The sequence below is a fragment of the Eurosta solidaginis genome, chromosome 2 (assembly GCF_040869045.1).
Source record: "Eurosta solidaginis isolate ZX-2024a chromosome 2, ASM4086904v1, whole genome shotgun sequence".
Classification (NCBI taxonomy): Eukaryota; Metazoa; Arthropoda; class Insecta; order Diptera; family Tephritidae; genus Eurosta; species Eurosta solidaginis.
The window spans coordinates 46,431,453-46,447,875 of record NC_090320.1 but is presented as its reverse complement, the minus strand read 5'-3'; the positions used below and the strand labels follow the sequence as shown (position 1 = coordinate 46,447,875).

At 42.6% G+C, this 16,423-nt stretch overlaps 1 protein-coding gene across 1 annotated transcript; it reads right to left on the bottom strand.

Annotated features, from left to right (window-relative positions):
* Positions 1 to 11,794: 11,794 nt before the first annotated feature.
* Positions 11,795 to 15,227, bottom strand: RanGAP (Ran GTPase activating protein). The gene is made up of 7 exons (XM_067769467.1): positions 14,952 to 15,227; positions 14,195 to 14,876; positions 13,935 to 14,136; positions 12,764 to 12,931; positions 12,600 to 12,707; positions 12,345 to 12,536; positions 11,795 to 12,281 (listed from the first exon to the last, which is right to left on the bottom strand). Exons 1-7 carry the CDS (start codon positions 15,055 to 15,057, stop codon positions 11,949 to 11,951), a joined length of 1,791 nt encoding a protein of 596 aa, XP_067625568.1. The 5' UTR covers positions 15,058 to 15,227; the 3' UTR covers positions 11,795 to 11,948.
* Positions 15,228 to 16,423: the final 1,196 nt, after the last annotated feature.

Sequence of the window (16,423 nt, the reverse complement as noted above, 5' to 3'; positions counted from 1 at the left end):
AGGAGCATAGATTCTGTGACGGTAACTGTTCTCTGTGAAAATGGGCGAAATCGGTGGAAGCCACGCCCAGTTTTTATACACAGTCCACCGTCTGTCCTTCCGCTCGGCCGTTAACACAATAACTTGAGCAAAAACCGATATATCTTAACTAAACTTAGCCCACGTACTTATCTGAACTCACTTTATCTTGGTATAAAAAATGGCCGAAATCCGACCATAACCACGCCCACTTTATCGATATCGAAAATTACGAAAAATGAAAAAAATGCCATAATTCTATACCAACTAAGAAAAAACGGATGAAACATCGTAACTGGATTGGTTTATTGACGCAAAATATAACTTTGGAAAAAACTTTGTAAAATGGGTGTGACACCTACCATATTAAGTAGAAGTAAATGAAAAAGTTCTACAAGGCGAAATCAACAGCCCTTGGAATCTTGGCAGGAATACTGTTAGTGGTATTGCATATATAAATAAATTAGCAGTACCCGACAGATGATTTTCTGGATCACCTGGTCCACCACGCCTTCACATATACAACTAAGGGCCACTCGCTTTTAAAACCCTCATTAATACTTTTAATTTGATATCCATATCGTACAAACACATTCTAGAGTCACCCTGGCCCACCCTAATGCCGATATCTCGAAAAGGCGTCCACCTATAGACCTAATGCCCACTCCCTCTTAAAATGCTCAGTAACACCTTTCGTTTGATACCCATATCGTACAAACATTCTAGAGTCACCCCTGGCCCACCCTAATGGCGATATCTCGAAAAGCCGTCCACCTATATACCTAATGTCCACTCCCTCTTAAAATACTCATTACCACCTTTCATTTGATACCCATATCGTACAAAAACAATCTAGAGTAACCCCTGGCCCACCCTAATGGCGATATCTCGAAAAGGCGTCCACCTATAGACATAATGCCCACTCCCTCTTAAAATGCTCAGTAACACCTTTCGTTTGATACCCATATCGTACAAACATTCTAGAGTCACCTCTGGCCCACCCTAATGGCGATATCTCGAAAAGGCGTCCACCTATAGACCTAATGCCCACTCCCTCTTAAAATGCTCAGTAACACCTTTCGTTTGATACCCATATCGTACAAACATTCTAGAGTCACCCTTGGTCCACCTTTATGGCGATATCTCGAAAAGGCGTCCACCTATAGAACTAAGGATTACTCCCTTTTAAAATACTCATTACCACCTTTCATTTGATACCCATATCGTACAAAAACATTCTAGAGTCACCCCTGGCCCACCCTAATGGCGATATCTCGAAAAGGCGTCCACCTATAGACCTAATGCCCACTCCCTCTTAAAATGCTCAGTAACACCTTTCGTTTGATACCCATATCGTACAAACATTCTAGAGTCACCCCTGGCCCACCCTAATGGCGATATCTCGAAAAGGCGTCCACCTATAGACCTAATGCCCACTCCCTCTTAAAATGCTCAGTAACACCTTTCGTTTGATACCCATATCGTACAAACATTCTAGAGTCACCCCTGACCCACCCTAATGACGATATCTCGAAAAGGCGGCCACCTATAGACCTCATGCCCACTCCCTCTTAAAATGCTCAGTAGCACCTTTCGTTTGATACCCATATCGTACAAACATTCTAGAGTCACCCTTGGTCCACCTTTATGGCGATATCTCGAAAAGGCGTCCACCTATAGAACTAAGGATTACTCCCTTTTAAAATACTCATTACCATCTTTCATTTGATACCTATATCATACAAACACATTCTAGAGTCACCCCTGGCCCACCCTAATGGCGTCCACCTATAGACCTAATGCCCACTCCCTCTTAAAATGCTCAGTAACACCTTTCATTTGATTCCCATATCGTACAACTAGAGACACCCCTGGTCCACCTTTATGGCGATATCTCGAAACGGCGTCCACCTATGGAACTAAGGATCACTCCTTTTCAAAATACTCATTAACAGCTTTCATTTGATACCCATATCGTACAAACATATTCTAGAGTCACCCCTGGTCCACCTTTATGGCGATTTCTCGAAAAGGCGTTCACCTATAGAACTAAAGCCCATTCCCTTTTAAAATACTCATTATCACCTTTCATTTGATACCCATATCGTACAAACACATTCTAGAGTCAGCCCTGGTCCACCTTTATGGCGATATCCCTAAATGGCGTCCATCCATAGAACTATGGCCTACTCTCTCTTAAAATACTCTTTAATACCTTCCATTTGATACACATGTCATAAAACCACATTCCAGGGTTACCCTAGGTTCATTTTCCTACATGGTGATTTTCCTTATTTTGTCTCCATAGCTCTCAACTGAGTATGTAATGTTCGGTTACACCCGAACTTAGCCTTCCTTACTTGTTACTATTTAGTTTTGTTGTTAGACGAGATAAACTTCCTCTTTGTTTAGTCAAGTTGGGCATGGCCTTCCCGGTTAGCCATAACGCACTTCATTAGGCAAAGACATATTTTTCCATGTTGTTGTTTTTGTAGCGATATATACACTCCCCGAAGGTTCCAGGAAGTGTTATGATATTGATGGTCTACGTTCCGGAAAGGAGCTCCATTAGGGCACCAACCCGATCATTCCAGGAACGATTTAGTGTGACCACATTGAACCTTCAGGCCATAACGCCCCCAACCTCCTAGTTCCGTGAGAAACTTGGGGTCGCCAAAGCCTCGTCTGCTTAATATGTATATGATACATTTATATTTGTGACAGGATTTGCCGCGCGTTGTTAAGGTTGACAATTGGATTGCGGAAGCTATGAATTGCGCTTATTAACCCCTTGAATGCCATATTGGCGTTCAGTTGTAAAACCTGATCTTGATATTAAACAGATTTCAACTCTCGGATTACTTCAAATTTATCATATATGGGGTCCTTAACGGCGGGCCACGGTTCTTCCCCGCCTCTCTCAATATGCTCAAAAAAAAACTTTCGTTAAAGTTCTTTAATGAAACTTCAAGGAAACCCGCAGTTACGACGAGGATGAGGTCCCCCAGCGGGTTAGGGGGTCAGAATATACCCGCGGTAGGTATGCCTGTCGTAGGAGGCGACTAAAATACCAGATTCAAGGGACTGTGTAGCGCAACCCTTCAGGTTGCCAGCGCAATATATAGCTTCTCCAAACCCAATTGTCAACCTCACCTATCCGCGGCGAATCCTGTTTCACTAAAAGACGAGGCTCCATGAGGAGCTTGGGGTGGGAAGGGAGGGATGGCCTGAAGGTTTAATAATAAATCGTTCCCGAGATGGTCGGGCTAGAACCTTAATGGTGCTGTGTTATCGGAGCGTACTGAATCTGTATCCGGCAAAGGACCATCACATCGATAACACTCCCCAAAGCCTTCGGGGAGCAACCTTATCGCTACATTTGTTACATGTCGACCATTTTGAACATCCACGTCGATGGCACTACGCTACCGACTGTCCCACACCCCAACATCTTGGGTGTGACGTTTGATCAGGATCTACATTTTGGTGAGCATGCACTCGCAATTGTACCGAAAATCCAGAGCCGTAATACAATCCTCAAATCTCTTGTTGGCAGTACTTGGGGAAAAGATAAAGAAACGCTCATTACTACTTAAAAAGCAATTACAAGCCTTAAAACTACTCACTGCAAGAAGCTACAGGCCTGCCAAAAATACTGCTCCCAGAATCGCAACGGGGTGTCTTCTTATGTCCCCAGAGCACCATCTACATATTGAGGCGCGAATACTCCCCATCAGGGAGAGAAATGAGATGCTAACCAAACAGTTCCTGGTGAATACCCTGATATACCTGGGCATCCCAACAGTATCTGATTGATGAGCCAACACCGCCTAGGGGCTTAAGGAGTCATCTCCGTAAGCATTATGAGGAAATACGGCACCTGAGAACTCAACCGTATGAAGCCAAAAAACACAAGCAGGTCCTCAGTGAACTCCACAAACAGGCGTCGAACCTTTATGCCGGGAATTGCCCGGTGAATCCAGTACTCAAAGAACAGTACCCAAAACTTGCGGAAGAGGAACGCACACTACCCAGGGAAACACGAGTCACTCTAGCTCAACTTCGATCTGGATACTGTAACAGGTTAAACTCTTACCTATCTAGAAGCGAAGCACTGCTACAACAACAACAACATGAACAACAAATAAAGTATTGCTTTCACCGCATAGCCGAATAGATCCTTTGTGTAATGTGGCGATAATCCGCACGGGGGACATATGTATGTACTACCAGATGGAGTTGACGCAGGGTGACCCGCGTTGTTGTTGTTGTTGTTGTAGCAGTGCTTCGACCCACCTAACAGCCACGACCGATCACAGATTGTCATCAATATCCTCTAACGGGAGTCCAAGGAAACTTGCTGTTTCAACAGGGGTGGACCATAAGGAAAGGGGTGTTAGAGGCGTTGGTTCCACATTACAATTTAAGAGATGGTTGGTGTCATGTGGGGACACATTGCAAGCGGGGCATACATTTTGTATGTCGGGGTTGATTCTGGATAGGTAAGAGTTTAACCTGTTACAGTATCCAGAACGAAGTTGAGCCAGAGTGACTCGCGTTTCCCTGGGGAGTATGCGTTCCACTTCCGCGAGTTTTGGATACTTTTCTCTGAGTACTGGATTCACCGGGCAATTCCCGGCATAAAGGTCCGACGCCTGTTTGTGGAGTTCACCAAGGACCTGCTTGTGTTTTTTCGCTTCCTACGGCTGGGTTCTCAGGTGCCGTATTTCCTCAAAATGCTTACGGAGATGACTCCTTAAGCCCCTAGGCGGTGCTGACTCATCAATCAGATGTCTGTTGGGATGCCCAGGTTTCTGGGTATTTAACAGGAACTGTTTGGTCAGCATCTCGTTTCTCTCCCTGATGGGGAGTATTCTCGCCTCATTATGCAGATGGTGTTTTGGGGACATAAGAAGACAGCCCGTGGCAATTCTGAGAGCAGTATTTTGGCAGGCCTGTAGCTTCTTCCAGTGGGTAATTTTTAGGCTTGGTGACCATATGGGTGACGCGTAGCACGTACTCGGCTGGCTAATTGCTTTGTATGTAGTCATGAGCGTTTCTTTATCTTTTCCCCAGGTACTGCCAGCAAGGGATTTGAGGATTTTGTTACGGCTCTGAATTCTCGGAACAATTGCGGCTGCGTGCTCACCAAAATGTAGATCCTGATCAAACGTCACACCCAAGATTTTGGGGTGTAGGACAGTCGGTAGCGTAGTGCAGATGTTCAAAATGGTCGACATTTGGGACGTCCATGTTGTAAATAAGGTCGCGGAAGATTTAGTCGGTGATAATGCCAGGTTTCGCGAGGCGAAAAAACTGGATAGATCAGGGAGGTAGCCGTTTATTTTATTGCATAGCTCATCGATCTGTGGGCCTGGGCCTGTGGCCATTACTGTGAAGTCATCGGCGTAGGAAACGATTGTGACTCCTTCCGGTGGTGAAGGTAGCTTAGATATGTAGAAATTAAACAAAAGTGTGGATAGGACACCACCCTGTGGCACCCCTTGTTTAATTCTCCTTGGTTTTGATGTTTCGTTTCTGAATTGCACCGATGCCTGCCGACCACCCAGATAATTTGCGGTCCACCTTTTAAGACATGGGGGAAGGGTGGACCGACCCTTCCAGGTCTTTTAGTAACGAGCCATGGTTGACCGTATCAAAGGCTTTTGATAGGTGTAGCGCTACGAGTACTGTTCTATGGTGGGGGTTTTGATTTAAACCGCAATTTATCTGGGTGCTAATGGCATTTAGCGCGGAGGTAGTGGTATGGAGTTTTCTGAAGCCATGCTGATGATAGGCTAGCTGCAAATTTGCTTGGAAATAAGGGAGCAAAATGGCTTCGAGCGTCTTTGCCACTGGCGATAGGAGAGATATCGGACGATACGACTCTCCTATGTTAGCTGGTTTACCAGGCTTTAGTAGCGGGACCACCTTGGCCATTTTCCATTTCTCGGGTATGACAAAGGTGGAAAGAGACAGGTTGAAGACATGCGCTAAATATTTGAAACCCTCTTTCCCTAGGTTTTTAAGCATCGGCATGGCTATGCCGTCTGGGCCCACTGCTTTGGATGGTTTAGCGCGACCAATGGCGTCCTCAGCCTCTTTAGCGGTGATTGTGATTGGTGACGCGCTGAATTTGTGTTTATGTGCGTGTCTGTTGGCCCTCCGTCTATCTTTGTCGACTGTAGAATGTATTATATATTGTCGGCAGAAAGCGCTCGCGCATTTTTTCGCATCCGACAGCACTTTGTCGCCAAAGGCGATGGAAACTTTGTCTTTGTGCTTAGTCGGATTCGATAGGGACTTTACGGTGGACCAAAGTTTACCCACACCGGTAGAGAGGTTACAACCTCTTAGGTGCTCCTCCCATTTCGCCCGCATGTGTTCATCCACAAGCAATCTGATGCGTTGGTTTATATCCCTTATTTGGGGGTCGCCTGGATCAAGCTGCCTTATAAGGTCACGTTCTCTCGCTAAGTTTGCGGCCTCCGCCGGGAAGTGGGGCCGGATTTCGGGAATTCTCCCGGCGGGAATGAAACGTGCCGAGGCGGATTCAATGACCTTGCGGAAGGCACGCTCCCCTTGGCGGGCATCAGTCGGGATAGGGAGGGCAGCAAAGCTGCTGTCTGTTGCAGATTTATATTCTTCCCACTTTCCTTTTTTAAAGTTTATGAAAGTGCGTTTTTCAGTGACGATGAAGTCGGCGGTACGCTCGAGCGAAATAAGTATAGGCAGGTGGTCGGATGCCAATGTTACCATCGGCTGCCAGTTGACGCAGTTTACGAGTTCTACGCTCACGATTGAGATATCTGGCGAACTGTGACAGCTTCCTACCATACGTGTGGGGGCGTCTCCGTTTATTGTGCAGAACGTCGTTTCTTCTATTTGATCCGCCAACATCTCACCCCTACTGTCCGCCCGCAAGTTTGAATGCCATAGATAGTGATGGGCATTGAAATCGCCTAAGATAATGCGATTGTTGCCAGTGAGTAAGGTTCTGATATTAGGGCGGTATCCACTGGGGCAACAGGTGGCAGGGGGGATGTAGATGTTGATAATTTCTAGGTTTGCATCGCCTGACCGGACAGATAGGCCTTGACGTTCTAAGACATTGTCCCTGCTGTCGATACCAGGATCAAATATATAATATTGCACAGAGTGGTGTATTATAAACGCGAGGCCGCCTCCATTTCCGCTCTCGCGATCTTTTCTGTGGACATTATACCCAGAGCAGGTCTGCAATGCAGATCGTGCTGTGAGTTTAGTCTCTTGAATCGCAGCAATGCGGATGTTGTGCCGCTTCATGAAATCGACTATCTCCGTAATCTTCCCAGTTAGTCCATTACAGTTTAACTGCAGAATTCTGAAGTGCATGGGGGGAGACGTCGCCACTCTGGGGGTAAGTGACGGGTGACTACGCCTGGGTTGAGGAAGGCCAGGACGCAATTGCTGTTGTGGCCCTGGGACTGGGCGTCCTTGGGCTAGCATAGGGGTACCCGGATGATTTGGGTTTGCGACCTGGCAACATGGCGCGATGAAACCTGTCGGGGGGTTGCCGTCGCGGAGACCAGAACATCTAGGAAAGTGGCAACCCAAGGCAGGAGCTGCATTGGGCGGATGTCGCAAACATATATATTCTGTGCTGGCAAACGGTGCAAACGGAGGTAGGGACTAAGAGTCTGTTTCCCTGACCTACACGATTGCTGCCGGAAAGAGGGGGGGGAGAAGACGGGGGCAGGGGCTGTTGCTCAGCATTGCTTCCGACTCTACTACGGAGATTGTAGTTATTAGTGGTAGCAGCTGTTTGAGTTGTTGGCGCCGTGGGGCGCGAGCAGCAGCGGGTACTTGTTGTGGCTTGCTGAGCAGCGGGGCTGCTGGAAGGTAGTGGGGGGAGGGGGGGGGGGGGGGCGGCGCTTAGGCGTAGACTACGGGACGCCCTTGGGCGTGAACAGGAAGGAGCCACAAAAGATTTATAAAAGTTACGTGGACGTCGGGTTTTGGGATCAAGCCCAGAACAACCTGTCCGATGCAACCATCCCTTACACGAGACACACTGAACAGAGTATGACCGTCCTAAAAAGATTCTTTTCCGGCAGATGCAGCAAAACCATTTCTCAGGACCGGGGTCAGGAGACGGACCCGGATTGGATTCGATACCTTCCCGGAGCAAGAGAATATGGAGCAGTCCTGCTGCAAGGAGCTGCTGGGAGGAGGACAATTTGTGGAAGGGACGCAACAAATTAAATGGGGTTACACTGACATGACAGTCCTTGGTCGAGAAAAATCCAGAGTCGCTCCGGTACATAGAACCGACTGCCTTGGGAAGCGGGGACCCGCGTCTCCGTGGAAAGTGTGCTTTCTTCCTTTGGTAGGCCTGGCAATGCGGTTTTAATAACGGACTTTATTTACACACATTTGCGAACCAGCTCCAGTTCCTCTGGATCATCTGCAAGAATGTAGGTTGTTAGAAGGAATTTAACTTCCTCCAGTGAGTTTTTTGTGGAACGGGCGCTCATTTTGATGAATCAGTGCGCGCTCTCTTGCTGCTCTTGCACAACGTTAGGCACAAGCAGGGCCGATTTGTTAGCCGTCCCAACTAAAATAATTGCACTAAAAGCGAAAGTGTTGTTAAAACATTTCATTTTAAAAAAATAAAGAAATAGAAAACTTTGTTAATGTTTGTTTATTTATTAAAATCGAAGTGAGATAAGTACGAACAATATTTGTATTTTTATTCTTCTATACGTACGTTCTACACGGCTTTTTGCTTTTGAAACATGCGCCGAGTTTCTTTTTACACGGATAAGAGAGCGCCTCCGTAAACAGGACGTGAGACACGGCGGACGTAAAACAGCCATTAGATGCGTTCATATGAAGATTGGAGTGCAATAGAAGTCCATCGCAGTTGAATAATCCAATATGCCCAGGGAGACCTGCGAGATTCCTAAATGCTGTCATAGATGCTAATAGTTTATCCGTCTAAATTGAATCGCGACACGAAAACGCATATTGTGCCCAGGAATAGACGCTAAATTGTGTGAAACACGTCTTACAACTTTGAAATGTCATGCTCCCAAGGGCTATCCTAAGCCGATCTCGAAGACGATTACGCAAACCGGAAATTGTTCTGAAGGCTTTTAGATTAAGGCTACAAAAAACTACGTGTGTATACTTAATTTACTCATCATCGCAATTACACCCGCCTAATCTCAGTCCAAACAAAGCTGCTTCAGACAACGTTATAGAGATTAATAGTTATTGAGCTAAAAGGACTCATAAATGTTTCCTTAATCGCAAATTAAATGGGGAGCAAGGAGCTGCTGGGAGGAGGACAATTTGTGGAAGGGACGCAACAAATTAAATGGGGTTACACTGACATGACAGTCCTTGGTCGAGAAAAATCCAGAGTCGCTCCGGTACATAGAACCGACTGCCTTGGGAAGCGGGGACCCGCGTCTCCGTGGAAAGTGTGCTTTCTTCCTTTGGTAGGCCTGGCAATGCGGTTTTAATAACGGACTTTATTTACACACATTTGCGAACCAGCTCCAGTTCCTCTGGATCATCTGCAAGAATGTAGGTTGTTAGAAGGAATTTAACTTCCTCCAGTGAGTTTTTTGTGGAACGGGCGCTCATTTTGATGAATCAGTGCGCGCTCTCTTGCTGCTCTTGCACAACGTTAGGCACAAGCAGGGCCGATTTGTTAGCCGTCCCAACTAAAATAATTGCACTAAAAGCGAAAGTGTTGTTAAAACATTTCATTTTAAAAAAATAAAGAAATAGAAAACTTTGTTAATGTTTGTTTATTTATTAAAATCGAAGTGAGATAAGTACGAACAATATTTGTATTTTTATTCTTCTATACGTACGTTCTACACGGCTTTTTGCTTTTGAAACATGCGCCGAGTTTCTTTTTACACGGATAAGAGAGCGCCTCCGTAAACAGGACGTGAGACACGGCGGACGTAAAACAGCCATTAGATGCGTTCATATGAAGATTGGAGTGCAATAGAAGTCCATCGCAGTTGAATAATCCAATATGCCCAGGGAGACCTGCGAGATTCCTAAATGCTGTCATAGATGCTAATAGTTTATCCGTCTAAATTGAATCGCGACACGAAAACGCATATTGTGCCCAGGAATAGACGCTACATTGTGTGAAACACGTCTTACAACTTTGAAATGTCATGCTCCCAAGGGCTATCCTAAGCCGATCTCGAAGACGATTACGCAAACCGGAAATTGTTCTGAAGGCTTTTAGATTAAGGCTACAAAAAACTACGTGTGTATACTTAATTTATTCATCATCGCAATTACACCCGCCTAATCTCAGTCCAAACAAAGCTGCTTCAGACAACGTTATAGAGATTAATAGTTATTGAGCTAAAAGGACTCATAAATGTTTCCTTAATCGCAAATTCGAAAAACCTGAATATTAAAAATATCTTATCTATCTGCGGAAGCAGTCGCATTACAAAATGCACCTAAAAGTATGCCACATATTAACAACGTGTAGCGGAAACAAACGACATGCAGCGGAAGCACGTTACTAATTAACATGTAGCATACTTTTAGGCGCATGTCAATGCAATTGCTTCCGTTGCCGCTTATGCTTAATTTCTGAGCTCCTAGTAGAATTTGCAAGATTTCCGAAATTTCCGACTTTTTTAAACTGCAACCAATCAATTGAAACTGGCAAGTTCCCAGAATGCTTGTTCTCAAAACGGCAGCAGGCAGGAAGAAGTTCGGCATCCAAGAACTCATATGATTAATCTAAAAGCGAATGATAAATTATTATGGCGAGCTATGCCCAGGAAACAACCCTCTTCTTGAAGTTCTCTACCCAATAAAATATGCCCAGGAAACCTCTTCTTAGAGTTCGCTACTCACCCTGGCGCAATTTCGATCTGAATATTGGTGTAGGTATTCTTACTTATCCAGAATCAACCTCGACCTATGTGACTTCATCAACCATCTTTTCAATGCTATTATGCAACAAAAAAGTTTGCAGTTTTGCATAGTTCAAGAGATATACACAAAGAGCAGTTAAGAGTCAGCACTGATCGATCAACCGATAAATCGCACGTAGAAATCGAACCGTTAATGTAAGAACGTTGAATAAAATTGTGGACTAATCTACAAGAAGGTGGCTATATAATGCAATACAAAAGTTAAAAATATCTTGTTTTGTTCAAAAGATATGGGGTAATTTAGGTGCAGGGTCTTTTGTGTACCGATATTTAATAAGTTTTGCCTTGAAGGGTTAATAATGGAACTTAATATCAAATTGTGGATTAATCTACAGGTGAGTACGTACATATTGCAAAAACAAAATTTTTCATTTGGCTCGGTTCAGAGATATACACAAATTGATGGAAAGGCACAGACACAGCACTTAAATTGCCCTATATCTCTTGAACCAAGCAAGATTTTCCTAACGTGGTTTTTGCATTTAATAGCTACATAAGTGTAGATCAAACCACAATTTTATTCAACTTCCCATCATTAACTGTTCCAGTGCCACGTAAAATATCCGGTTTATCGGCAACTACAATCGACCAAATCCACTTAAAACAAGTGGAATATTTCATAACAAGTAGGTATGTATATCTCTTGAACCAAGCAAAACTTCAAAACAATTTTTTTCCAATACATAGATACTTATAGATTCATACAGAACTCGATTCAAGGTTCCATCATTAATGGCTCAGGCGCTTTTATGCTGGAATCTGGCACTGAAGATGACCACATTCCCTTACATTAAAAATTGCTAGATACAAACGTTTTGTCTAAGATTTTATTGGCCACTCAAATGGCCTCAAATCTCAAACAAATCACTTATCGCTTAATACACATTTTAAGACAGAAATTTTTATAATACTTAAAAAAAAACATAAAAAACAAACATGCAGTTCAAGCCTGTTGCTCATAACTCAGCCATCAAATTGTTGTAGAAAAACGTCGAAAGCATTTCTCATATATTCGCTTGCCAACTGTGGATTTTCCTTAAGTGTTTCACGCAAAGCATATCTACAACTTTTTAAATCATAGGAACTGTTAAATTTTTCTTCGCTTTTTAATAAACCGAGTTGCATTAGCATATAATTTAAGATTCGTCGTTCTTGTTTTGTTTCTACAGCACAATCAATTAGCTCCTTAAAAAGGGTTTTTGACAACTCTAAGGCAGCTGGCGATGATTGTGAAAGATGACCACATTTTAATGTTGTAAAAATAAAGAGCAAAAGACGATTATCACCAGTAAATTGCTGAAAGAAAATTTTCATTTTTAGTGCAACATAATTAGATACAAGTTTCAAGCTTATATGTACCTCAATGACACTTTTGAAAGCTTTTAATTTGTCGTCATCTTGTAATGATTCAAATGCTTCTAAAGTGCACGGCTTTTGGCTCAAACAAAATGTTTCAGCTGTAAACGGAGCTGGTGGCTTTGTTGGTGTATCTGCGTCGCCAAAGTTAACATTATTTGCTGAGACAAATGATGAATCATTTGTATTGAAGAACTAAATAAAATTGTAAAAAATAAACAAAATTTGTTTGCAAGGTACAAAAAAATTTAGCCATACATTTGTGGTGAACGCTGGCGAAGTCGTATATGCCTCATCGGCCTCTTCATCGTCATCAGCGTCTTCGTCTTGATAATCTTCATCTTCATCAACTTCTTCGGTAGTATCCTGAAATATTTTTATCTTTAATAACAAGCTATTTTTTGTTCAAACAATGTGCTCACATTTTCATCATCCTCATCGTCATTATCATCAACATCATCGTCATCGGCCGCGCCTTCATCTTCATCATCCTCGCATTCAGATTCGTCTTCTTCGAGACTCTCTAATGCAGCTGGATTGCTTGATGCGTTCATAATTTCTTTTATACGTTCACGTGCCTCGGAGCCAAACTGAAAGTATGTATAATTTTTATTTTTTTTTTTTTTAACGAAAGGATTTTCTTAATATTTTATGTTCGGTCAATGAATTTATATACGTAACAATATTTAATTCACTTTTCTACACGCAACTTCAACTAAAATATGGCCTTATTTATTGTATTACAAAGCGATAGTGTAGTGTTGTTTTGGTACAATTTAAGCTTGGGCTCTTTGAAACGTTAACCGATTTGCAGTATCTTTGCTAATGAGAGCCGATTTCGGTGACCATCATAATTTATACGTTCGACCATTTTACCGACAAATCCTTATAAATTGCATTCGTAGACATCAAAAAGGTCCAATCTTATGATTGTTTTGTGATTTGTACAATGGGAAGGGATAGATACGCCTGGGGTCGAGGCCTAGTAACCGCACATTCCATTTATTTATTTATTTGTCTAAAAATTTAACAATTAATCAGTCTAAATATAATTACGGATTTACTGTACAGAAGCATACAAAGTGAACGAAATTCATACTATAGAATATATATGTACATTATTAAATCAGATGACGGGATGGACTGTAATGCGGAGCAACGCAAATTTTTTACACTGGTCGACACGAGCAAACTTGAATTGTTTATGAGTTCAGTCGAGATGGATATCGTGCAGTGCAAGTTCGTCTATTTCAAAATTCGATCTGCATGTGCTTATATGAAGTGGTTGAAAATGTATAGATGGTCTAAAGGGAACCTTAGATAAAATTTCACCGAGCAGAAATGGGCTAGTTACTATTGAACTAATCAGTTTTACCTAAAATAACAATCTCTCTACGACTCTGTAACGTAGAAAGCTGAATAAATTTTAGACAGCAAGAGTAGGGAGCCAATATCCTTGAAGGATTCCACGTACTTAGGGCAGAAATTGCTTTTGAACCGCTGCTTCAAGAGTAGGATGTTACCTATGATTATCGCACCTCTCTATTTTGCCTTGGTTTGATAAAAGAAATATATCGCGCCATAATTACTTACCTGATTGCCATCCAAATTCAATTTTTTCAAATTTGGCTTATTTTGTAATGCCTCTGCTAAAACGATACCGCCATTAGCACCAATTTCATTACCGCCCAAATCCACAATCTCCAATTGAAGATGTTTTTCACTCAACGCCTCAGCAAAATGATATGCACCATGCGTTTTAAGCAGACAATAGGCGATATTGATTTCCTGCAAGCTAAAATGCCCATAAGTTATCAAAAACAGTCGCCGATTAACAACAATAGCATACTCACCTAGGCGTATAAGCAAAAGCGTCTGCTAGGGAAGCTGCACCTTTTTCGGTCACCGTGTTATCCATCAAGTCCAATATACGTAAATTTGGATTTTCGCGGAAACCGGCTGCTAATGCAGTAATACCCACGTGATATATCGAATTTTGTGGCATTGCTATATGTTCTAGCGTTTTAATTGTTGAAAATATTTTCGATATAGCAATAGCACCATCGTTTTCTAAACGATTGCGTCCCGCAATTAATGTTTTCAATTGCAGTGGCGTACCAGCAGCAACACTGCTTTTATGGCATTCTAATATGGCTTTCGAAAGCATTTTACCACCGTCAATCCCCAAGCCACAATTGTTTAAGCGTAACTCTTGTAAAGAGTACACCACAGGTGAACGTAGCAAGTCTTCAAGACCCACCATGCCATTTGGTCCTAGTGCATTATCGCTTAAGTCTAAAACAGTTAAATGCGCTCCGCCTACTATAAGTCCATTGCTTAAGTGTTTTAATGATTCTGGTGTTTCAGTTTTTAGGCGACGCGAGAACATATTATACCACAATGCCTTATGAAATTCTGGATGTTTTTCCAGCGCCTTACCAATGGCGGCCGCTGCATCCACCCCCAATGTATTCCCACCCAATTTAAGGTAATGCACAACCTTTGTCTCCTCTAATGCCTTAACAATATCAGCAACTGCAACAAAAAGGTGTACAGCCTTTACGTTTCCTGACATAGTATATCAAGCATTCTTGTTTTTGTATCACTCACCATCTTCTGCAGTATCCCAGGTCAACATCTTATCTTCAAATGAAAGACCATCTTCCTGTACATCATTCAACTCTTGCGCAATTGTTTCCAAATTGAAATTGGTCATTGTTAATAATTATTTAAATATTTCAAACAGATATCTACACTTCCTACAACTATTTGGAAATTTCAACGCTTGCAAATAACCTACAAACAAGCGGCTTTTTCGCCGCTTTGCAGCTGTCAATATTTTTGGCACAGGGTGACCACTTAAGTATCAAATTAGTCCCTGTTTTCAGAGCGAGTTGAAGTCTTGTTTAATTTGAAGTTTAGTACCATTGTGAATGATGACAAAGTGTGATCTCTTCTGCATAAACGTCAAAATTCCAAAGTGATTGGATCACCTGATTCGTATTTGACTATCGCTGTCTCATTCTGTATCCCTTTCTATCACCCGCTGAAGATAGGCGCCGCCATATTGAACAGCCTGTCAAAACGCTTAAAAGTAGCCATATTGAACAGCCTGTCAGGCAGTTGACAGATAAGAGATCACACTTTGTCATCATTCTCAATGTTTAGTACCTTGTCACTATCCGATAATAAAAAATGTTGCTGCGCTTCCCAGCTTAAGCGGCCGAAGTTGCAGGATTTAACTCTGGTTCACTTAAGGGCATGGTAATAGTCTAGTTGAGGGGTCGACTGCTAATACGCGTCCAAAAATATCGAGAGAGGTGTCAAACGACGCGTCTTGACATCTGTATTAATAATTCGAAGGCGGAAAATAAAAATTTTAACTCATTCAAAAGATATTAACGGAAAACCGAAAAAGACCCGTGGGTACCTCCGAAACCGGGGGTGGGATCCATAGTATTTTTGCGCAGAACACCTTTCTGCGTTGGCGGCCTTCGGCCGCGCTTATAAAAAATAACCCTGGGCTACGCCATCCCAAGTCCGGGTGTGTGGTATAATGGATGCACAATTTTTTTTGTGGGTACACCACAACAACAACCACATGAAAATCGCCAACTTCAACTGCAAATATCTCCGGACAAAGATACAATTTTTCTTTTCCTTCCTTTCTCGGCCTTCGGATTATTGTTCTCGAGATTAATACGCGTATTTTGATACCTCTCTCGATATTTTTGGTAGCGTATTAGCAGTCGACCCCTCAACTAGACTATTACCCATCGTTTTAACGAGCTTGCAATATTACAGGGAAACACCTGACAAATGTTACAAACAATTGTAAACAATGGAGAAAACTTCATCTATGGAGAAAACAGTGTAAAGCAATAAATCAATAGATTATTAATATTGTTTGGTAATATTTTTATGTGAAGTGTTTATTATTGTTATTATTGACTTTGGTAATAGTCTAGTTGAGGGGTCGACTGCTAATACGCTACCAAAAATATCGAGAGAGGTGTCAAACGACGCGTATTAATCTCGAGAACAATAATCCGATGGCGGAAAAGAAAAATTTTATCTCTGTC